Below are 23,642 nucleotides of genomic sequence, written 5' to 3' on the forward strand. Positions count from 1 at the left end.
AAAACAATTTAAAAGACTATACTTTTGCTAACTTTGTACTTACAACTGGGAAACTGAAGATTAGAAGCTTACAGATAGAAAAGATCCCCTCTCATAGCTGAGAGCCAGACAAAAGACACAGAGCCAAACATTCCCTCCCTCAGCTTTGAAAAATCCGGTTTCCTGATTGGTCCTCTGGTCAGGTGTTTGGTTCTCTTTGTTAACTCTTTACAGGTAAAAGAAACATTAACCATTAGCTATCTGTTTATGACAGGGTTGAATTAGATGAACAGATCTAAAAGTGCACCGTTCTCCTTGCTCTTCCTACTCCTCAGTTTGGAGAGAAAGGCATGCTCATTTGCGGCTTTGGCCTTTTGATCACTTTTGAAAGATCATCAGCTGCAGTCCAACCACAGCAGCCAGCTCCATGGAGCATTTGGGCTATGAACCCCTCTCCCCTGCACTCTGTTCACCTGTCCTACGGGAGCCAATCTTAGTAAGCCTGTCATTCCTTACAAATGGCATATTTGAACCACACAACTGTCCCAAGGCTGTTGCTGCTCCTTTTTTTGGTAGAGTCTACACAGTGCTCTTCCTTAGTGTATTGACTCTGACCTCGACTGTCCAATTCTAGTTCTTTCTTACCCATTTTTAAGTACATTGTTTTTGTCACTTCATGCTGGGCCCATTTCCCACCTCTGCACTTGTTCTATAGCAACAGCAAGAGTAGATTAAGACAGGCTTCTGCAGCATGGAGTAAGGAACACAGAAACACTTCTACTTCAGTTGTGAATACAAAACTAGGGCTAAAATAGGAGTGCTCTTTCCAAGCCAGTCTTCTTGCTCTGTCTCAAGACAGGTATCAGTTTATGTTTTCTTCCTTCAGTTTTCTATTAGCAAGCAGGACCTCAGTTTGCAAAGGTGAATGAGAAGAGGGAATACTCAAAGGAAGTTGTTATGCTGTCAGTTTGCAAAATTATTCATTATTCTCAGTGTGGTGCAGGAATCAAGTGTGGAGAGCTCTAGGTTCCACATCCTCTCCCACCCCCCCACCCTCAGCAGATGAAAAACAAAGGTTTCTCATTTCACTTAAGTATATAAACACTTACTGTGTTTCATCACATCCTTTTACTGTAAATCTGTAAACCCCTGGTATTTATTTGCTTTGGTGTTTAGGGATAGTGTGATAAATGGTTCTTTCTGCTAGTTCAGCATGCGTATGGAGGCGTGTGTGGAACGGAGTGGAGTAATAAGTTAAAGGGCTTTGTAAAGAAGGAGCTCTTGCTATTGATTTATCCATGACAAATTTTACTGGCATAAAGTCAGGCAGAATAAGCAGGAATTTGATAAAAATCATTGGAGGAGGGATTGATTTGATCCCTTCGGGCTTCCGTAGTGGAAGATAAGAATATGTGGAAAAATCCTTCTTTCACATCTAATTGGACCATGTAGGTATCACTTTAATTTTTCTATACATTGGTAATGAGCCTGGAGTGCTGATTCTTATGGTGGTGTGACAGCCGTTTTGAAGTACAGGAGTTATGTAGAGAGATCAAGGATCCATCCCTGTGAAGATTTTCTTCTTTTGCTTTCCAGTTTTGGATTAGATGATTCCCCCCTTTTCTCTCTTCCATTTTCCAATTCCTGCATTTACTCATCTTGGTACAAGCACTTCCTGTGTGTAAATCACAAAAGTTGCTGCTCTCTGACAGCAAGGATCCTCTCCCTCTCTCTGTCTTCTTCTCATCTATTTCCCCCTTTTGATGGCTATCTCCTCTTGTGTCTCCTTTGTATTGTCCTCCTCAACTTTTCTCCTTGTCTACCCAGATAAGGCTGCTTCTGCTCATCCTCTGGCTCTGTATTTTTCTCCTCTGTCTCTCCTTTTGCAGTATCCCTTTTTTGCTATTTCTCTTCGCTCGTATTCCTGTCTGTCTTCCACAAATCATTTAATCCCTTCATTCAGTGACCTCATTCCCTTTACATAGCTGTCAATATAGGAGGTGGGAATTAAGGTGGCCACCAGCTCCTGGAGGATGGATGCGCTTTCTGTTGAATTTTGTTACTTTTAATATGAAACATAATTTGCAGACCTGGTAGCTGTGTATCAGTCCCTGTCTGATATTGTAAAAATACCTACAAATAGCAATGTTTGGGAAGACCTCAAATGTTTTGGGTTTTGGATAAGCATCTTTTTCTGTGGATGCCACTCCGAACCCAGGGAGGCTATCGAAAGGCCTTGCGGAGAACCTTCCGCATGCAGATCCCCTTCCCAAAACATGATGTCCCTATCTGTAGTGTCTCCTTGAGGGAAGCCCAGTAGACTGTTATTTCAAATTAGTGTGTTCAGTGGGAGGACTGCAGACCTATCACATAGAGGCAGGACATTTCTTGAGATGAGATGTGTAGATTTGCCCTATAATTCTTGTATTATGGAAAGTGAAGCTCTCCCTCTCCCTTCCCACCCAATCCCTTCTATGGAACCTGCTGTGGTTCCACCCCCTAAATCCATAAATTCCCCCAAGATCTGCAGATGCCCTCTGTCTGCACTGGCTCCCTGCATTCTTCATCAGCTCCCTGGCAGCTTGGCTTTTGCAGGGGCCTGAAGGAGTTGTGGGGATGGGGGAGAGTTCAGCATTAATTTATCCACAAAGGTGGCATGGGGGTTGAAGTGAGGTGGGAGGGGCTTATAAGTCTACCTTGATGGCTATCTCTTCTCCCCCTCCCCACCTGTGGATCCTGCACTTCACAGGGTCTCTGCAGAACAGTTTATATTGAGGTGTGGGGAAATGATGCCAAGAGAGAGCACTTCTTGTACCCAGGCCTGATGGATCATGATCTTTTACATCCCTGTTCTCTCTACCTTTGGAGGCAACACTGGCCTCCATATAATTAACTAAGCAGCTGTTTTGTGTCTGAATGAAAATAAGTAGAAGTAGGTTTTATTCTCAGTGTTAGTCTGCCATGTGTTCATTGTGAAGCCAGCTGAAAATTATTTGGAATCAATCAGTGCTGGCAGCAATGTGGGCTTGAAGAGAGTTACTATGATTTGTTCTTGGCCCGTTGTTTTTCATCAAGCCATACTTTGTCAAAAAACTGCATTTCCTCACCAAATACTAGTCATTTACTGTTGGATTAATGAGACTATAAAGCTTAAGTTCACAAACTACAAATATTACACAAATGAGTGTGTAATAATTTATTAATTTATATATAGATAGTCAGATTAGATACAAATATCCAATATTTGTAATATACAAAACTAAGTATCTTCAACAGAAACAGCAATTATGTTAATATAATAGTGGGCAATGTGCCTGTGAATAATTCCCTTCTTGAAATGATATATTTTGTAGGGGTCTGGCAATAAAAGGAAAGTGTATTGTCTTGCCAACAGATTTATTATCGGCTTTTGTGGACAAAAACAAAACTGAGAAAAAAGCCCCTTTTTGGCATCATCACAGGTCTTTTCTTAGAGCACCACTTTAATTTGTCTGACATGCAATGAAAGAACGGCGCGTTGCACTAATTAATATTGTATACAGTAAATTTATGGATCTGAGACTCTGTTTGGGCCCAATCCAATGGTCCGTTGAAGTCAATTGGAATGTTGCCTGAGGAACGGCTTTGGGATTGGATGCATGGCCCAATTCACTGCTGCTACTCCATGTTTATGATGATGTACTGCTATTGATTCAAGTGGTGTAAAACAGGAGTCAGGTGGTGAATCAGGCTTTATATTTATACAGTACTCAGCTCTCACAAGAGTAAAGTTTATCCCTACTATAAAAGAAAAATTGCCTGACTTCTTTTTTTCTCTCTCCTTTCTGTGGAAAAATTCAAATTGCTCCCTTTAATTCCAGTAGAGTGTTTAGCTGCCAATGAAGGTGTAGATAATACATGTATTTCTCAGACATTCAGGTTGTTCGTTGTTTTAGGTTCAGAAACAATATTTTTAGTTTTAAGTAGTAGCCAGTTTTTTGGTGTTTTATGGAAGCCAGAGAATGTTGCTTCCCTTAGCTCATGCAGAGAGATTTTACCAAGGACTGGCAGGAACTATTTCAAATGTCCTTTATTGAGTCAATGCTGTAGACCCCGGTAATAGAATGTAATATAGAGTGTGGTATGTTTCTATAATGAAAGATGTTTCATCTCTGAAATCAGAGTTTGGAGAAGAGGGGCATGGATGGGAAATGTGGAGGTCATTCAGACAGGAGCAACTTAAGCTGAGTAACTCCCATTTGTGCTCAGCCAGATGTTAGCTTGCCTTTTGCCAATACCCAAAAGGCTGAAGTTTCATAAATTACTGTACCCCAGGGACTAATACAGTTGGTGTGATGGACGGTGAAGGGAGGAGGTGTGTACTTCCCAGTCAGAGATCAGGCATTACATGTGGGACTGTGTTTATCTAAGGTATTTTTTTTTAATTGTGAATTAAAAATGTGGTTTTCCTAGCGAATATTAAGGAAAATTGAAGATTTTATTAATGACATAGAGCAGTTTCTCAAACTGTGGGTCAGAACCCCAAAGTGGGTCGCAACCCCATTTTAATGAGGTCACCAGGTCTGGCTTTGGACTCGCTGGGCCCCGGGGCTGAAGCTCGAGACTTACCGCCCAGGACCAAAGCTGAAGCTCAAGGGCTTCAGCCATGGGGGGCAGAGCTCAGTTTACAGGCCCCCTGCTTGGGGCTGAAACCCTTGAGTTTCAGCTTGGCCCCCTGCCTGGAACCGTGGGGCTTGGGTGGGCTCAGGCTTTGTTTCCCCCTCCTGGGGCCGTCTACTAATTTTTGTTGTCAGAAGGGGGTCATGATGCAATGAAGTTTGAGAACCCCTGACACAGAGGCAAATTACTACTATTTATTTACTTATTTATTTATTTTTCTCAGAACACCGAAAAGGAAAAAGAATGAAACCCTTCCATGCTACAACAAAAGGCCTTTGAAGGTTAGGCATGAGAACCTTCCCAAGCCTCTCTCGGTGTAAAATATGCTAATAGCAGACTCGATCTCCAGAGTTCTCCTTTCGATGATCCACTGATATTTGTGTTTGCTTGAGAGAAATCCGCTTTCACTGGTTTCATTTTTGGTCTAGGAAAACTGTTTTAAAATGACCCTGTGTTAGAGGGGATGGGTGAAATACTAGTTTGATTCTGTAGTATGTGGCCCTTTCTTAGCACACTGATGCTGAAGATAATGACCCAGCGTTGCCAACTTTACTAGTTTTATCACAAGTCTTGCAACATATGATGCTTTATTTAAAGAGTCAGCTCCTGGAGACACCTGATTAGCTGAGAATCTCCTCTTCCATTTTAAAAATAAGTTTCTAGAACTCATGTTCATCAAGAAAAGCTTGAAACGTGGCTCAAGTGCCACTCTAAAAAATCTGTAAATAAATAAACCCAGAAGGCAAATGTAAAGAACTCAAAATTAATATTTAAAAATCTCATTTTTAATCACATGCTTTTTGGGGGGAAGCTCACTCATGATTTTTAACATTTGGGGTTGGCTGCTTTTTGGTAACTTGAATATTCCTTATTTTCTCTCCATGACATAGCTTCTGTTAGGTGTCCAGGTCGCTCATGTAGCAGTTTAGTACTCCAAACTGTAGTATCAAAGGGAAGCTATAGTGCAGGGGTAGGCAACCTATGGCACGAGTGCTGAAGGCAGCATGTAAGCTAATTTTCAGTGGCACTCACACTGCCCAGGTCCTGACCACCAGTCGGGGGGGCGGGGGGGGCTCTGCATTTTAATTTAATTTTAAATGAAGCTTCTTAAACATTTTAAAAACCTTATTTACTTTGCATACAACAATAGTTTAGTTATATATTATAGACATAGAAAGAGACCTTCTAAAAACGTTAAAATATATTACTGGCACGCGGAACCTTAAATTAGATTGAATAAATGAAAACTCGGCACACCACTTCTGAAAGGTTGACGACCCCTGCTATAGTGGAAACGTCCAAGAGTAGACGATTGCAACCCGATGGGACCCCCTAAGAGTGTTGGGGTTGTGCTGGATGTAATTTGTGTAGTATACATTTGGGCTTGGTCCAGGTAGCTGACTTTGAATGGGGCACCTGAGGTGCATACAGGGAGGAGAAGCAGTGGAGGCTCCAGGAGTGACTGGGAGGAACAGGGAGGAAGATATGGCAGCGGTGGTGCTGGGAAAGACCCAGGGAAGCAGGGTGTGATTACTTGGAGAGCCCATCCTGTCCCTGGTTCCCCTTATTGGTACCTTGCTTCTGCTCCCTGTGAGTGGCTGTGCTGCCCAGGCGGCCCTGCTATCCACCTCCCAATATCACCAAGTTCTGATTTCACACTGGGCTCCTGGTGGCTTTGGGCCTTGTGCTTCTCTGCCTGGTTGCAGTTGCAGCATCTCTGGCTCACTGACTCCCTACCAAGTGCCCTCCTACCAGGGCCTGGCACCAGCACTTGCTGACTTGGAGTACGCTCTTCAGCCAAGGAGGGAACACCTGACCCATGACTGGCTCCCTGTGCAGGGCACTGGTACTCAGGAGTGATGGGGACTTGTCCCTTGGCAATAGAATTATTGTGGGGGCTGAGAATGGGACCCAGAGTCACTGGAGCAACCACTGCCGTGCCCAGGCTGGGGAATACGAAGCAGGGTGAGCAGGGCTCAGGTGCCAGGGGAAGCAAGGTGGCCCCTTTCTCTCTCTGGTTGAAGAGCGTCCTCCGAGCTGGCAGGTGGTGGCATTTGGCAGAAGGAGCCAGGGATGCTATAACTGGGACCAGAGGGGATCATGAGGACTGGAGCCTTTGGGAGCCCAAGTGGAGCTGGGACGTACTGGGAGCTGGGTAGCAGGTCAGCCCAGATAGCTGAGCCCACTGCATGGAGCAGGAGCTAGGCACAGGTGTTGGGGGAGGGCAAGGATGGAATGGACTCTGCAATGAGTCACCCCTGTTCTCTGGGCCTCCCCCAGCTCCCTTGCTTCTCCCGTCTTCCTCTCAGTTTCCCCCTTGCTCACTTCTGCTCTCTCCTGGGGCCTTCTTTTGCCTCCCAGGATGCACCTCAGCCTCCATTTTACCACCTCTGCTGGCCTTGGGGCACCATTCACCCCAGTTTCTACTCCCCAGTCCAGTCCTACGTGCTGATCCACAGGTCTATCCCTGCCCCCCCGCAAATCCCTGCAAGTGTGGTGCATGGGTACAGAAACATATCAGGCCCCACAATATTTCCACTGTGGGGTGTTATGTCCGCCCCCCCCCCCCCCGAGTCCTACCATCCCTTACCATATTGTTTGCAATTTTAAGCCAGAGAGTCCTTCCTTCCTTTGTTTTTCCCCTGGGTCAGGAATGAAAACGACATGACTCCCTTGGGTGTTGTTTGGGTTCGTATTGGCTGTGGTCTAGTTGGGTTCAGGTTGGATTTTAAAATTTGGCCCAAGCAGACCTCTAACAGATTAGTGCCTCCTCTCCCTTAAAAAATAATCCCTGCCATCTAATGGTAATAGCTGACAAAACTACCGAGTGTGATCACTACAAGATGAATATCTTTATTAAAACCTTGACTTTCCCAACCTCCACAAGCTCTTTCTTTTATTTAGGAACTAAAAGCAATTTTGCAAATCATTACCGTATAAGCATCAGAAATGCACTATTAATATTTAGGGAGTTTGAGACCTCTGACTGTGTCTATTGCTCTTAATTTATCTTATTTAATTTTATTGATATTGTGGTTCCTGAATATATGAGATCCCTTTTTGTGCTCAGTCTGTGGAGGGTGTGAGTCTGTTACAGCCTTTGGTAGTGAGTCTTGGCATATTCATTCAGTGTGTAGCAAGCTCGCTCTTTTGGTTCTGGAGGATCCATGGTTCAATCCCTGCTGTGTCAGCCAAGATCCAGTTCTCACATGAGCGCTCAGGGATTTTCTTTTAAGTGAAGATATCTCTTAACCCTACTAGCCAATGTTGCCTGGTATGTTCCTCAACTCCACTGCATTATTTCAAAGAAAATCATTTGACTGGCTACTAACACAGCAGATTCCATACAAAAGCTGTCTTCTTGTCTCCTGTTAACAGTTAGTTTTTATATATGGAGTATTTTATATGATAGCAAACCAGTGGCCAGCTAGGACTTTAAAACTATCAGCGTGGGCCTCTTAGAAGTTAGTGGTAGCAGCGGGGATACAATTTGGATGCTTCTGCTCCAGAATGATAGGCACCTATCACTTCGGTTAAAGGAGACTCTTCTCAGCTATTGGCATAGGAATTATGACACACCCATTCATACACATTTCTGAGTCTGTCTAGTAGAGGAGTAGCAATACACATCACAGTAGCGAGTTCATTACAATCCATGGGACCCGGCTGGTTTTTTAGATAGCTTTTGCTGTCTTGTTTCTTAATTATCTTCGGTATTCTTATGAAAGCACTGTAAAAAAAAAAAAAAAAAAAAAAAAAAGGAACTTCATTCCTGGTTTACCACACAAAGGGAGATTACTGCAATTGATTATTCTTGACTTTCAGATCCTGCTGTCAGTTTAATATTTAATGTTTGCACTGTCTCTGTTCATATATGAAGCTTATGAGATAAGCATCAAAACATCCTGTTAATTCACATGTGGAATTCACATTTCTTTTGACATATATAGGAGTTCTACCATGCCTTGAGGGCTGTATATAGCCCTAAATGTTTATCGTGTAGAAAAAATTCTGTGTATCTTGAAGAAAATAACATAGTGCCACAAGGAAAAGAAAAGCTTGCCTTATACAGAGTTCTCTGCTTAGGGTGAATTACACCCTTATTTCATGCAGAAACCAACTCATGGCACTTTCTAGTGTAGTATAACTCTTAAGATATGAGTATTTCACTTCCCTTCTGGATTATGGGTCTGTAAATGTTTCTTATTTTTCATGGTTCCTCGGTGGAGCCAAGTCTTGAGGAGAAGATCCATGTATTGCCAAGGCATGTAAAAATTAGTCTGAATAAACTGTAGCAGTTGGAATTGTGGGTGAATAGGTTACATGTTTTTAAATACACAAGTTGATCTTAATATATGAAGAGAGCTGTGAACATTAATTGGTCTTTTTTCTCCAGTTTGCTACACATGGCCGGTACAACATGCTGACTCACGTCTAATACACCTCTACCTCGATAGAATGCTATCGTCGGGAGTCAAAAATTCTTACCACGTTATAGATGAAACCGCGTTATATCGAACTTGCTTTGATCCACTGGAGTGCGCAGCCCCACCCCCCCAGAGCACTGCTTTACCGCGTTATATCCAAATTCATGTTATATTGGGTCGCATTATACTGAGGTAGAGGGGTATGTATTGTTACTCCCCTCTAAGTGGAGTCAGATCTGCTCAAGTGTTCGATTGTGTTGCCCTGTGGTAGCTGGCTGGTGCTGCTATAAACCTTAATACTACTAGAAGCTATTGGTGAGCCTCCTTTAGCTCAAGTGGTGTGTTTTCGTAAGTGAAGTTACAGACTTCTGTCTCATGTGAACAACTGACAGACACATTGTCTATCCTTGAGCCAGAGACTTTTTTTTTACACCACATCTGTGAAAAGAGAAAACAAAAGAACAAGAGTAAATAGTTCAACTTTATTCTTCTCAGAGAACTACAAAAACCGCATGCACTAGTGGAGGCAACCACCATTGTAGTATCATAACAATACATGATTATTATTTACCCTAGGCTGCGGCAGTAATTGCTCTTGTGTAAGGAAGGGCCCGCAGATGACATTTGTTTAAAATGTTGATATTCATGTACAAAGTTGCCAGCATTACAAGAAATGGTGCCGCTCTTAATTAGGATGATGCTGCATTGTCTCATTTGGAGGGACTCTGGGATGCAAGTGACTTATGTGAATGGAGGGAAGTTAGTTATAACAAATGCCAGATGGAAGTATATTTCACAGAGAAATAGTTTTGTGCTATATAGTATGTGAAGTCAACAAACAAGGTCTTAAAAAAATCCCTATTATTCTTTAAGCTTTCCTGACAAGACTCCTCTTTATCAAGCCAAGAAATGTCATGTGCTTATACATGCCAGTACATTTTTAAGATAGAATAATTAAAGATTGCAGTTTATGGTTTTAAGTGAAATCCCTTCCTCCAGTGTTTTTGTCAGAAATCCATAAACTCTACAAGGAAGAGAAATGATTGTAACAGCTGTAATAGTTGGGTCAGGTCTACACATTCTGCCTTCAAAGCAAAAGGCAGTTTGGGATGACCAAAATGCTTTATGAGGCTTATAAACAATTGCTGAAGTTTTATTTTCTGATTGGATGAGCCTGTTGGGACTAGAAGGTGTTTATTCACATTAATCCTCAAGTCTTCTCAAATTAAGTTTCTTAGAGTTAAGTGGAAAATGGAAAGTCTCTGAGCAAAACTGTAAGAAATCGTCAAATGCCTATTTTTTCTGTGTCCTTCCCAGAAAGAGGAAAAGAAAATGTGGCTGCTGAATTTTGTACAGTATTTAGTGTAGTACAGAAATATGCAAAGGGAAGTGTGTGTATGTGGGGGAAATTTATTTAAATCAGTTGCACACACTTGGCTGATGGTGCATCATCTTGCCATACAGGAACATCCACAGTCTGCAGTCACTTTATCCTTGATCTGTGAGCCTCTGAGTGCATCTGTAAAGCTATTGAGCATCCTTCATACCCATCCTTTGAAGGACTAGGCTCCTATGCTCCATGTGATAACTTGTGGAGAGGCTAAGAGCATCCTGGAAAGTCACCAAAATAAGTTGGTTTCTCTTGTTAATTGCCTTCATAGTACATTAATTCAGTACACCTACAATGAATGACTTTTTCCACTTTTCATTATTTTTTCTATGACTGACTATAAAAATATGGAGAGAGCGAGAGATTGTGATATATATTAAGTGAGAAAAACACTGTTTTGATTATGCTCAGAACAAACTGTCCAGTTATTTCTGGTATTATGTATCTTCACATACATTGCAATTGCAGAAGGGTATTCCCATTATAAATATGAGAACACAGGAAAGGAACGTCTCGGGGATTCAATGGCTCAAGGACTGATAATGGGCATATGGATACTTTTACTTGTAAGTCACTAGTTCAAATGTAGATAAATTAGTAGCAATCTGAACTTACTACCACTTGATAGTAGTCTGTATAAAATGAGGGATCTGAGTGATAGGTCCTCAATCTACTTCCCATTAGATTTTCCAAATGATAAAGCTGGCACTAGTTAGCATGATCGTTGGTCATCACAGAACAATAGTCAAAGACTGCATAGGTATGAGGACTGAAGTCCCCTCTTGTTCCTTAAAAGTGATCCTTCCAGGACAGGACTGAGGCTCATTATTGGGGCAGTGTGTGGAAGCTTGCAGCACAGCTTGTCTGAATTCTTCATTGCTGTCAGTACAGTACCTTTCACAGGCTCTAAATTTAACCTAAAAAGGAAAGAAAGCTAAATAGACACAATTACACTTGAAAAATCCTCATAGTCTCATTTTGTACTGACCTTTCCTAAAGTTCCTCTGGCAAATTTCACTCAGGCCATGAATAATTAACTTGTTTTGTTTGTGCTGTTTGATCGACAGGTGTTATATCTATGAAAAAAAGGTTGGCTAGTCTGAGAGGAATATACTGCTTAGTAAATGGACACTGAGACCATTCTTCACCAGCTCCCCTCTTACTACATCTATTTTGGCAGTCTTGTTAATGGTGGGTTTTTTCGTTGTTCCTTATTTCAGAAAAACTCTACAACTCCAGTGGACGGGAGCTGAGACGTGCCCTTTTCTCTTTGAAACAAATATTTCAGGTAAGTGAATACCTTACCGATGAATCTCTGTGCTATTCAACACTAAATTGTTTTTCCTTCTTTGCATAAGGGAATAATTGAAAAGTAACCCACATTGATGCTATGACCTGGTGGTTAGGGCACAGATGTGGGAGACTTAAGTTCATGTCCCTGCTCCATTGAATATTTAATTATTTATACAAAATTGGACAGCTCCAATAGAAAAGGTTTAGAGAGACCCATCCCAAAAAAGCCAATAGTCTCATAATTAGAGCACTCACCTGGGAGGGGGAGCTGCATCTCAAATCCCTGGTCTGAGCAGGCACTTGTATGTGGGTTTTCCACATCCGAAAGGAGAGCCGCAACCATTGGACTATTGGCTATTCTGTGGTGGATGGATTGCTCTTTTCTTCTGGTTTTGACTGTTCATTTCATCCTGGACCTGTAAAACCTTTCCCAGCTAAAATTTTGTTGAGCCTGGTTTCCACAAAAAGGTTTTGTTTGATGAATTGTAAAACTGTTTAGTTGGAAAATTCCCAGTCAGCTCTAATCATAATACATATGCACAGGCAACCTTGTTTCTGGCATTTCCTAACTGTTGAGTGCTTTACTTTTTAAGCCTAATAATTTTCTTTTAATGCATATTTTTTGTGTGTAATTAAGCACAGAAAGAGAAGATAAGGGTTTTTTTTTTAAAGGACACATGAAATATAAATTAAGCTAGATCATTGGAGTTCCACTAAGAATGGAGTTAGCTTGTTGGCTGAGCCAGTCTGATGGTATGAAATAATCAGTTTCCATAGAGAACTGGATTTTCCTTCTTGCTTATATATCTGTTCTAAAGAGGAAGTTGGGAACTGTCCATATCCGTGCATCTGCTGCCAATTGATTTATGGACTCTCACTGAATGATGATGATTTTAGGAGAATCTTTATCTCCTGCATTCCTGGATGGAAATTACAATAAAACAATTACATGTCACTGAGAGATTTGAGGAAAGAAGTACAGCTTGTAGTGAAGAGGATCCATGTCACATTTAAATCCTTGAAGTTGTATGCTACCAAAATGGAAAACAAGGGAGAAAACATCATGAGGGAAATTACTGGGATTTTACCAATTAATTGTTGTGAAGATTAACTACAGTACTTCTGTAGACAGCAAAATGATGTTCTTAGACTTTTCTTGAAAGATGAGAAATGTCTGCATTGAAATGTTAATTTATAAGCATTGAAGAAAAGTGTGTGAGTTAAGATAATTGTGTACAAAAATATATGTCCAAAATGGTGCCAGGAGACTTGAATTTCTAGAACCAGTGCCAGGGAAGTATTGTAGTATTAGAAGTCTTTTGATCTACAGTTGTGCTAAGATTAAGAAAAAGTTATAGTCTTCAGCATAAATCAGCTATCTGATGGTGATCTATCATGTTGGTTTTAGTAAGAAAGCACCTTCAGGGCTACATTTATTTTTCTTTGAAAGATTAGAATTTACTTCAAAAGTTGTGTCTTCAGGCTAATCCCATTCTTTATATTTTCATGCAGTGCTCATTTTATAATAATTTTCAAAAAGCTGTGGAGATTTCATCATCTCTGAGAAAAGTGCGTCTCATAACAGAACGATTCATAACACCATCTTTTTGTAATCATGTCATCAGAGATCAGTTAATTTGGCAAAAGAGTCTGTGCCCATTTTTTTTTCCATTAAAAGAGTTTGGAGGTAGCATGCATCTCTTACTTGCAGTAAGGGAATGAGCCCAGGTTTTATAAGTCATTCAAGCAGCATATAAATATGAAATCAAAATAACCAATGGTTTTGTTTGTCATACAAGGTCTCAGCAAAGTGAAGCAATGCTTGGCAAATACCAAGCCATTGTTTCGAATTATAAACAAACAAGAAAAGATTCATGTGACATGTACAGAGCAGGAATCTCTGTTTAGTTTCTGATGTTGGCTGAATACATTAAAAGGGTAAAGGGGGAGTTTTCTTCTTAAAGTCAAATACCATTGCTATATCTTAATTATTTTAAAATGTTAATATTTCTAATCAACATTTTCTGTGGGGTAAATTGTGATACTGTCATTTTGATTTACTATATATTGTGATTGTATCTACATGGACAATCAAGTCAAGCATGTTCGTCTAAGTGTCTTAACCATTCAGTAACTGCAGGAAGGGTATTATGGCAAGTCCATGGGGAACCAAGCACCCCTTGCCCATGGTCACAGCAAGCAGGTATGTGGCCTATATTTGCATCTGGCCACAGTGGCAAACAGGGGAGCCATGAAGACCCCACTTGTCACAGACACAGAGTTGGGAGGCTCCTAGGTCATGGCCTGACCACTTCTTGGCTGGGCCAAACTTGATTGCACTGCAACTCTGTGCCCCAGGTTGCAGCATTACTCACTGAAATGTGGAGGAGCAAACATAGGGCCTCGTACCAATGGGTAAGGAGGCTACTGGGTGAGGGGACTGAGAGGGGAAGAGGAGGTCAGGTGTATGTAAAGAGAAATCCAAATCTATGTCCCCTCACTTTAAATAGTGCTCCACAAGGTTTGGTTCAAGTCATTAGCAGCACATCTGATCATTCCACATCTGAAGTGACTGAGCTTTACTCAGAGATTGCAAAGAAGGTTGAAACAAGAAGGCTGGACTGTTGGTTCTGCATTGGCTATGTTTAAAGCTTATTCTTGCCACCTGGTAAGTCACCTTGAGATGATATTGAGGTTCCTTAGGGGAATTCTCCAAATGCGGCAACTTGAGCTGAGACAGTGGCTCAGTGTATTAAACACATCTTTAAACAGGATAGATGTGGCATGTCTTCCACCTTAAGAAGCAGATTCTGCAAGGCAACTTGTTGCCTGAGGTCAGGAGAGTCAATGGACAGGACTGGTAGCCAAGCCAGGTTGGTTCTCATATTATCTGTTGTTATATGCATAGTTTTGATCAGCTGAGTGTCTGCTAGTCCTGTGTGAAAAGAGCTGACCCACCCTGGGAAGCAATACTTGTCTACAGAAAAACACAAGGCAAACCCAGAGTTTCATAAGCCTTGCCTATGCTTAAAAAGTAGATTGACCTAGTTACTTTCCTCAGAGTTGTGAAAAATTTCACACCCTGAGCACCATACTGAGGCTGATTTAGCCCTGGTGTAAGCATGACTAGGTCAACAGAAGAATTATTCCGTTGACCTAGCTACTACCTTTCAGAGCGATGGGTTAACTACATAGAAAACCCCCTTCTATGGATTTAGGAAACTTCTACCCTACAGCAGCACAGCTGCAGCACCTTAGCTGTGTCACTGTAATGACTATAGTGTAGACGTGCCTTTAGTGTCTGTGTATTGTCTTCCCAGGTAGAACCAGCTAAATTGGTGATTCTCATCTTTATTTGCAGCGAGGTTTTGATAAGGTGTGCCTTTCAAGTGTTCCTGACTTATTGTCTCCTTACTCCACAAATACTCCTGTTGACTTCAATAGGAGTACTTTTTGCAGTAAGGAAGGTAGTATTTAGCATGAGGGAGGGTATCAGAGTCTGACCCTAAATTAACAGAAAATAAGCATGGCACATAATAAAACAATGAACAGGAGTTCCACTTTTTAAATCATAATTTTAAATAGAGGAAAAATAGGTGCATTAAAAAAGTAATATTTTATCAGTTTTAAAGGCAAAATAAATGAATAATGTATAATAGTATTTCTATTTTACACAGTATTAAAGGGTTTTATTTAATAGAGTCGGTAGTACTACAGCACATAATAAAATGGAAAAAAAGTTATGTGCAGAGGAATAACCATGCTTGAGAAGGTGCATACTAAAAATGGTGATCAGACCATAGTTTAAAATTATGCTAATTGTAGTCTTTCAACATATCAGTGAGTCAGACAAAAAATACATTTCAACAAAAGAAAGAAAAAGAAAACAGCAGAAGCGTCCTCCATTTGTGAAATTGAAATATCACTCTCTAAAGAGAACTTCAAGAGATGCTGATCAACTAGTGGATTAGGTTTTGTGGAAAGCAAGTATTGATAGAGTATAGTGGTAGAATATTATGTCAGTTTTTGTTTTAGCGAAAATAATATTTTGCATAAAGAACTTTTTCCATTAAAATGCCATTGTTCAAACCTGGGAGGTGCTGATTAATCTATACTTTTTCTTTGATGATGTGGTCAGAATGTTGGGTAATATATAATACGTAGTCAGATATAAAATCTCTGCATATATTTTCACCTTTTTTCACAAATTTATTAATCATATAACAGTGGAACTTTGCTTAACATATTAAAGGGAGTAGATATCTCAGACTCCTGAAAACATTAACTAGAAGGTGTTCAGAAGCACACAGTTTTATCAGTAAGTGAAATCAAATGTCACACACTTCAGCCTCTAAGGAGTCATCAATCACTCTTAGAAGAGTAGAAGGAGTATACTCTGTTTATCTCATTGATCTGAGGAAGGAGATGTGTCAAGGAGAGTACTCCTTCTGCTCTTCTAAGAATGATTGATGACTCCTTAGGGAGTGAAGTGTGTGACATTTAATTTAGGAGCCTCTGTCCTGGCATGCAAAGCCCTGTCTGAGGAGAACAGTCTTCTAAGCTCAGATTGCCAGATCTCCCCTCTAAGAGCTAAATCTCTTGCAAGGACTCCTGATTAGCCCTGGGGAACAGAGAACCTTTCTTCCCAACCTGACTTCCCAATCTCATAGGCCAGAGTTTGCTTCATCTTCACCCAAGTTTGAAAAAGACAGGTCTCAAAAATCACCCATGAAATACAGGTTGTATCACCCTAAGTGTTAGCAAAGTTCCTTTCAGAAAACCACAGCCAAAGCCAAAGCCTTACTCAGACCTAGGCAATGTTATTGTATATGGATTAAAAAACATCCATGAGATAACACACTGAGATTTTAAACTGTTGAGCTCTTTCTTCTAAGCAGGTACAAAAACAGTCCTAGAAACCACAACTTTTTGTGTCTGAGATATTCATGTCTATTTGAATTGAAATACTGTAGCGCAGGATAACTACTTTTGTATGTTTTCTACCTCATTTATCTTGCATAACTTAGAAGTTTAATGTGAAATTGTTATTTGATCGATATACAAGCCCATGAACAGGCACTCCTTATTAATGAGCTGAATTGTAGGTTTATTCTGCATGCTTCTTGAGTGAAATATTTGCTAGCGGCTGTCAGCTCCAAAATGAAGTGGAAAGAGTCACAATATAAAGCCACTCCTCCATTTTCATTCAAGACCTGAGGGATGAAATCCTGGTACCACTGAAGTCAATGGCAAAACACCCTTTTTCTTCAGTGGGAGTGAAAATTTTACCTGAGGAATGAAGTGTTGGTCTTCAGTGTACATGGACTTTAGTGAGAAATAGGGACAGTTTAACAGCATCTTTTGATTCACTTCACTTCACAGTAGTATAGCTGTAACACTTGTCTGTTTCAGACAAAAGGTGTATGAGAAACCACCCAGGAGCTTTTGGTCTGAATACTGTTTTGGGTAGGTATGTGTGAGTATGTGAGAGAATACACAGAGACTGAGGCCAGATCTACACTATAAACATACATTGATATAAACTACATCACTCAAAGATGTAAAAAATCCACACCCCCTGGGCGATGCTGTTATACCGACCTAAGCCATAGTGTACACAGTGCTGTGTTGATGGAGAGGGTTCTCCCATCGACATAGCTACTGCCTCTCACAGGGGTGGATTAACTATGCTGACAAGAGAAGGTCTCCCATCGGCATAGTAGTGTCTTCGTGGAAGCACTATAGAGGCGCAGCTGCGCTCCTGTTTTAAGTGTAGGCCTGTCCTGAGGTCACAGACAAGAACAGAGAGGCAGAGGGAAAAAGGCAAGGAAAAAAAGCCAAGCATGAGCCTGTAAGCACACTGTAACCCTGACACAAGCTCAAGAGAGTGCCTTTGGTCCTGGTGTTGGCTAAAGGAACTTAGGGGGCTGGTAAATTAAGAAATTGCTTCTTTTTGTTCTTGGCTCCAATGTATTCAGAGACACAAGACTTCGTACATTCCTTGTAAATAAACAGGATTGCATCAAAGAAATTCCTGGCTACAATCAATTTCTGCTCTCAACTGGAAAACCCACAGAGCCCCAAACTTTGATTAGCTGTTTGGATCAAAAGAGGGCAACAGTGTTTATCTGTGATTGAAATATGGTATTTTTTCCCCCTTCCCTTTAACTGCAAATGCCAGAAGTGAGATACGGAGGAAAAAAATTCCCAAACATTCCTGCTTTCTTGAAATGCTTTGGAGAACTGAAAGTTGCCAAGGCAATAACATATGTAAAGCAATAAAATCATCTATAATTTTTCCACTTCCACCAAATGTAATTGAACCAGTACTGGAGCTTCTTCTGTGAAGATAGGCCTTCTTTCATTGAGTCATTTTAAATCGTACCATACGTTTGATTTCCCAAATTCTGGGCTATCTAAACTGGCCATGAATAAATTTTGGCTGGAAATTAGAAAACGGTTTCTAACCATCATAGGAATGAGATTCTGGAACAGATTTCCATTAGGAGTAGTAGGAGCGAACAACCTAACTCATTTTAAGAAGGAGATTGATAGGTTTATGAACAGAACTATGAGACTGAGTTGCGTGCAACAGTAGGGGGTTGGACTTGATGACACAGGAGCTCCTTTCCAGTCCTCTGTCCCTATGTTCTTCTTCTGAAAGAAGGGCTGGATGAGCTTAGTGCTTCACATAGCATAGTAGAGATAGAAAAGATCAGCTAGATAACTGAGTTCATCCTTCTGCAATCTCAAGATATTACCTTCTTTTATGTCTCTCTTAAACCTAGATTGCTAAACTGTGGTTATTGCAAATATTTACAGCTGTATAAGGCATATTACTGAACATGCAATTGCTGTCACCTCTCCATTGCTGCAGGACTAGCAGATAATTATTGTTTTTTGTAAAGTATTTACATCTAAGTCCCCACTCTGAGTGAAGGATTGTTCTCTACACAATACTTTCTATTATTTTGTCTAGTTTTGTTTAACTGTCTCAAGCAATGGCATACATAAAAATTCATACACAGTACCAAATTAGGAGGAAGTCTGGTATGCAATACCTGTAGTAGCATCACACTAAGGATTTCTCTAGAATAGATGGAGTAGTTGAGGTTAGGTTGGGGTTAGCTAACGCATTTTAGCTACCTTTGACCTAAGGTTGACCCCATTCCTAGTGCAGACTCAGTTTAACACTTGTACCTCAATCTACCTGGTTGAAGCTCATTCCAGCACAGTTCTTGACCAGCTAAATTGAGGTACAAGATGTTAACATGTCTGTACTAAGGAAAAAGTCAAGATAACCCTAACATAGTCTCAACTACTTTTCCTAGTCTAGTCAGCCCTTGAGAGTTCAGTTATTAGATGATTAAATTTAAAATCCCTGTAAACATTTAGTGTGCTCTTTTTCTAAAGGTTTGATCCAACTGCAATGATGTCAATGGGAATTGTGTCATTGACTTCGATAGGACTTGCATTCGGGCCTAAATTTCCAGCTGTGGCACCATCCTCAGCAAATAGAAGAGCACTGGGTTTTTGAAAAAATAAAAAAGAAAAAGATTATCATTTGTGGGAATCATGTTTAGCAAATTCATATATATTTAAAATCTTAACACTTTTGCATGTCTTACGGAAGTCATATATATTCTCCTTAAATAGAGGAGGACAATTTCTTTTAATTGAAAGAGCTGTTATTTTACCCTAAATTAAACCTGAAGATATACCGGTTATGTTGTGTGTACCCTGTGTTTAGGATAACTGACCTTTCTTCTTCTCTTCCTTTGTTTGCTGTCCTTTAAGCAATCACTGCAATATTAATGAGGAAAGGTATGAGTCTTGTCTACAATTGACCATCCTATAGATTTTTCTCTGTGATATTGGGTGGATATAGGGACACATGCATGAGTGATGTTTGGTGATTTTAGCAGTTTGAATGTACTGGCAGATCCTCGTGCTTCCTTTCCAGAGACCACTCAGAGAATACTTTGATGGAGGAATGTGTTTTCTTCTTTGAGTGATTGCTCATGTGTATTCCACAATAGGTGTGCATGCTTGCCATGTGAACCTGTGCTGGAAGTTTTTCCCCTAGCAGTACCTGTAGGGGAGCGACCTAGTGACCCTTGGAGTGGCGCCTCCATGGCATGGTATAAGGGGCACTGCGTGGAACCCTCACCCTCATTTCCTTCTTGCCACCAGTGAAGGTGCTTCGGAACTGCTCTGCTCCAGCTTTGCTGTAACTTGTCCCCAAAACTGCTTGTTTGTTCAGTGTATGGTACCTGTAGTTAGTTGTTTAGTTAGTTTAGTTTAACTAGAGTGCCCAGGCCAGGGTATGCCCTGTGCCCTGGGTTTTAAGTCGTGCAACACTTCTAGGCAATCTATGCCAGTGAGTGATCTGCATGCGGACTGTTTATGCTGTTTGGGGGAAACCCATCTCAGCAATCGCTGCAAGATTTGCAAGTTGGTTAAGCCTCGGACCGAGAGAAAGGGACATCAGGCTCTGGGCTATTACGATGGAGTCAGCGCTGACCCTGCCTCTGGTGTGCCACTCCAAGTTGGCACCACGGTGTTGGTGCACGGTGACCCTTCGGCGGCATTGACTAGTCGGCACCACTCCCCATCCACCGGGCATGCCAAGAAGGCTACGAAGAGGCCTTCTTAGCCGCGGCACCAGAGTAAACCCGGGACAGAGACTAGATCCATGTCGGGCAGTCCTCGATTCCCACCAGCCTCTAGGCCTCCGAGTCAAGTCGTGTGGAGTAGCCCAGCCCATTCAGAGCAGGCCTCCCCAGATGTCCGAATGCCCTCCACACCGGAGGTCCTGCAGGCTGTCTGGGATGTTATGTCCATGCTGGTACGGGGAACACCACTGATGTTGACCCCGCGCTCCAGAGGCAAGCCACCTCTGGGCTCGCCGCAGTCACCCACGGCTCAGTACCGGTCTCGGTCGAGGGAACGTTTCTGATGCTGTTCGCTGCCCAGCGTCCATTTAGGGCAAAGTCCATGTGGATTACCCTGGATGTCCACCAGGTTGTCTGGCTGGGTTCCGTCTGACCGAGACTCTTGGCACCGCTCCGCCTCGAGGAGCAAACACCGATGGGACCAAGGCAGACGTCGCCTAAGGTCCTCATCTCAGAGAGATTATCACAGCCAGTAATGGCATGGACGTCGATGTCGTTCCCGTTCGTCGTCCCACTCCAGCACCCCACCACAGCACCACTTCCGCAGCCCCAGGTATCAATCACTGGTGTCTCTCCGTTGCGTGTCGGCCCACCGGAGCCAATCATGGAGCAGCTGTTAGTGACGGTACCTGTTCTCCACATTGGGATCATGGTCCCGTGGTCGGCAACAGTCCCGGCACCGCCATTCCTCGTGGTCCAGGGATAGTGGCAGGTCGTATGTCAGCCCGGCCTCCCTTCGTATTTGTCCACTGATGGACCAGGCCAGCCAAGCCAAACAGCTGGCTCTGCTGGTGCCACAGCAGGTGCAATGGCACTGGGCACCATGACTGGCCCAATGGTACCAGTGGGCACCATGGTCCCCGACATAGCTGCCAGTGGAGGCTTGCTCGGTGGCTGGAGCCTCAAAAGGACCATTGGCCTCCTTCTCCAGACCTCTGAGGAAGGAGTCGGTGGGATGTACATCATAAGAACATAAAAACGGACGTACCGGGTCAGACCAAAGGTCCATCTAGCCCAGTATCCTGTCTACCGACAGTGGCCAATGCCAGGTGCCGCAGAGGGAGTGAACCTAACAGGCAATGATCAAGTGATCTCTCTCCTGCTATCCAGCACTACCCTCTGACAAACAGAGGCTAGAGACACCATTCCTTACCCATCCTGGCTAATAGCCATTTATGGACTTAACCACCATGAATTTATCCAGTTCTCTTTTAAACGCTGTTATAGTCCTAGCCTTCACAACCTCCTCAGGTAAGGAGTTCCACAAGTTGACTGTTCGCTGCGTGAAGAAGAACTTCCTTTTATTTGTTTTAAACCTGCTGCCTCGGCACCATGCCTGGAGACGGACCAGGTGGTGGACCCTCCAATGCCAGTGGACACACACAGTACCATGCTGGCCTCCTCACTCTCCTTGGATGAGGTGATTATAACCCCTTCTCCCTCCAGCCTGCAGGAGAACTTTAGGGCCCACCAAGAACTCTTAAAAAGGGTGGCATCAAGCCTCCACCTCCAAGCAGAGGAGATGAAGGAGCCCTCGGACTCCCTGTTTAATGTACCATCCTCCTCGGCACCAGGCAAGGTGGTCTTGCCTATCCATGAAGGGGTGGTGAAAATTTAAAATGCCCTATGGCAAACCCTGGCCTCGTTGGCCCCCATATCTAAGAGAGCAGAATGCAAGTATTTCGTCTCTGCCAAGGGGCATGAATACTTATACACTCACCCTGCTCCTAACTCCCTGGTGGTCAAGTCGGTCAACCACAGGGAATGGTAGGGCCAACGAGCCCTACCCCGAAAAATAAAATAAAGGATGCTGGACTCATCTGGAAGAAAAAAATTATTTGTCCTCGAGCTTCCAGTTACAGGTGGCAAACTACCAGGCACTGCTGGGCTCGTATGAGTTCAGTCTGTGGGGCTCCCTGCCCAAGTTCAGTGACTTCCTCCAGGAGTGCGACAGGAAGGAGTACAAAGTGCTGGTGGACGAGAGCAGAGCGGCTGCCAGGGCAACTTGCACGCAGCTTCGGATGCAGTGGACATGGCTGCGCAATCCATGGCCTCCGTGGTGTGCATGAGAAGGGCGTCATGGCTCCTGTTCTCTGGGCTGTCCCGTGAGGCACAGATCTCCCTGCAGGATCTCCCATTTGATGGCAAAGCCCTGTTTGAAGAACAAATGGATACAAAGCTGCGTGGCTTGAAAGATTCCTGCACGACCCTCCAGACTGGGTCTCTATGTTCCGGCTCTGGCTAAACCTAAGTTCAAGCTGCAGCGGACTCCCACTCAGGCCATCCATTCAAAATACGTGACCTCTTATAAGAAGTCTCAGGACTATAAGAGGTGCCCGCAGAGGCACTCTCAGCCTGTCCCCCAGCCTGGGTCCTCAAAGGGAAAGCAGGCAGGGAAAAGGTGGTTTTGACGGGACGCCCAGGGGCCCCCTACCAGTTCTCATCAGGGATCCAACCTCAGTAAAACTTCCCGTCTCCAATCGGTTGTGTGCTTTCCTCCCGGAGTGGTTGCAGCTGACCTTGGCCCAGTGGGTCCTCACCACCATCTCCCGGGGCTATAAACTCCAGTTTACTTCCTCCCTGCCCATCCACCCCCTGTCCCGTCCCTCCTGGGGGACCCCTTGCATGAGGCTCTGCTCGAGCAGGAGGTGGGGTGGCTCCTGGGCCTAAGTGCGGTGGAAGCGGTTCCGGGGGAGTTCAGATGCAAGGGGTACTACTCCTGCTATTTCCTTATCCCAAAGGCCAAAGGGGAGCTCAGGCCCATCTTGGACCTGTGAGGCCTGAACCAGTACATGGTGAAGCTCAAGTTCCGCATGATCTCCCTGGCTTCCATCATCCCCTCCCTGGTTCCCAGGGACTGGTATGCCACTCTCGATCTGCAGCACACATATTTCCGCATTTATGTATTTGAGGGGGAAAGATGCTTCCTCCATTTCCTGGTGGGGCAGGAACACTACCAATTTATGGTTTTCCCATTTGGCCTGTCTACTGCTTTCAGGGTATTCACAAAATGTATGTCAGTGGTGGTGGCCTACCTCAGGCACCAGGGGGTCCAAATCTTCCCCTGTCTGGACGACTGGTTGGTCAAGGGCAGCTCCCGGTCACAGGTGCGGGATCACGTGGCACTTCCTCTGTCCACATGCACCACTTTGGGCCTGTTGGTAAACAATACCTAGTCCACGTATAGAGTTACCGGTACAACGTATAGAGTTTATCGGG

The 23,642-nt window shown here is 43.0% G+C and overlaps 1 protein-coding gene across 10 annotated transcripts in view; it reads left to right on the plus strand.

Annotated features, from left to right (window-relative positions):
- The window catches only part of FHOD3 (formin homology 2 domain containing 3), a 1,052,879-nt gene that overhangs the window by 338,647 nt on the left and 690,590 nt on the right, over nt 1–23,642 (plus strand). For all 10 annotated transcript variants that reach the window (XM_075062615.1, XM_075062616.1, XM_075062618.1 and 7 more), the window contains exon 4: nt 11,676–11,743. In XM_075062615.1, coding sequence (XP_074918716.1) covers nt 11,676–11,743 — 68 coding nt within the window. The remainder of the gene's footprint in view (nt 1–11,675; nt 11,744–23,642) is intronic.

This window comes from Chelonoidis abingdonii, chromosome 2, assembly GCF_003597395.2.
Source record: "Chelonoidis abingdonii isolate Lonesome George chromosome 2, CheloAbing_2.0, whole genome shotgun sequence".
Lineage (NCBI taxonomy): Eukaryota > Metazoa > Chordata > Testudines > Testudinidae > Chelonoidis > Chelonoidis abingdonii.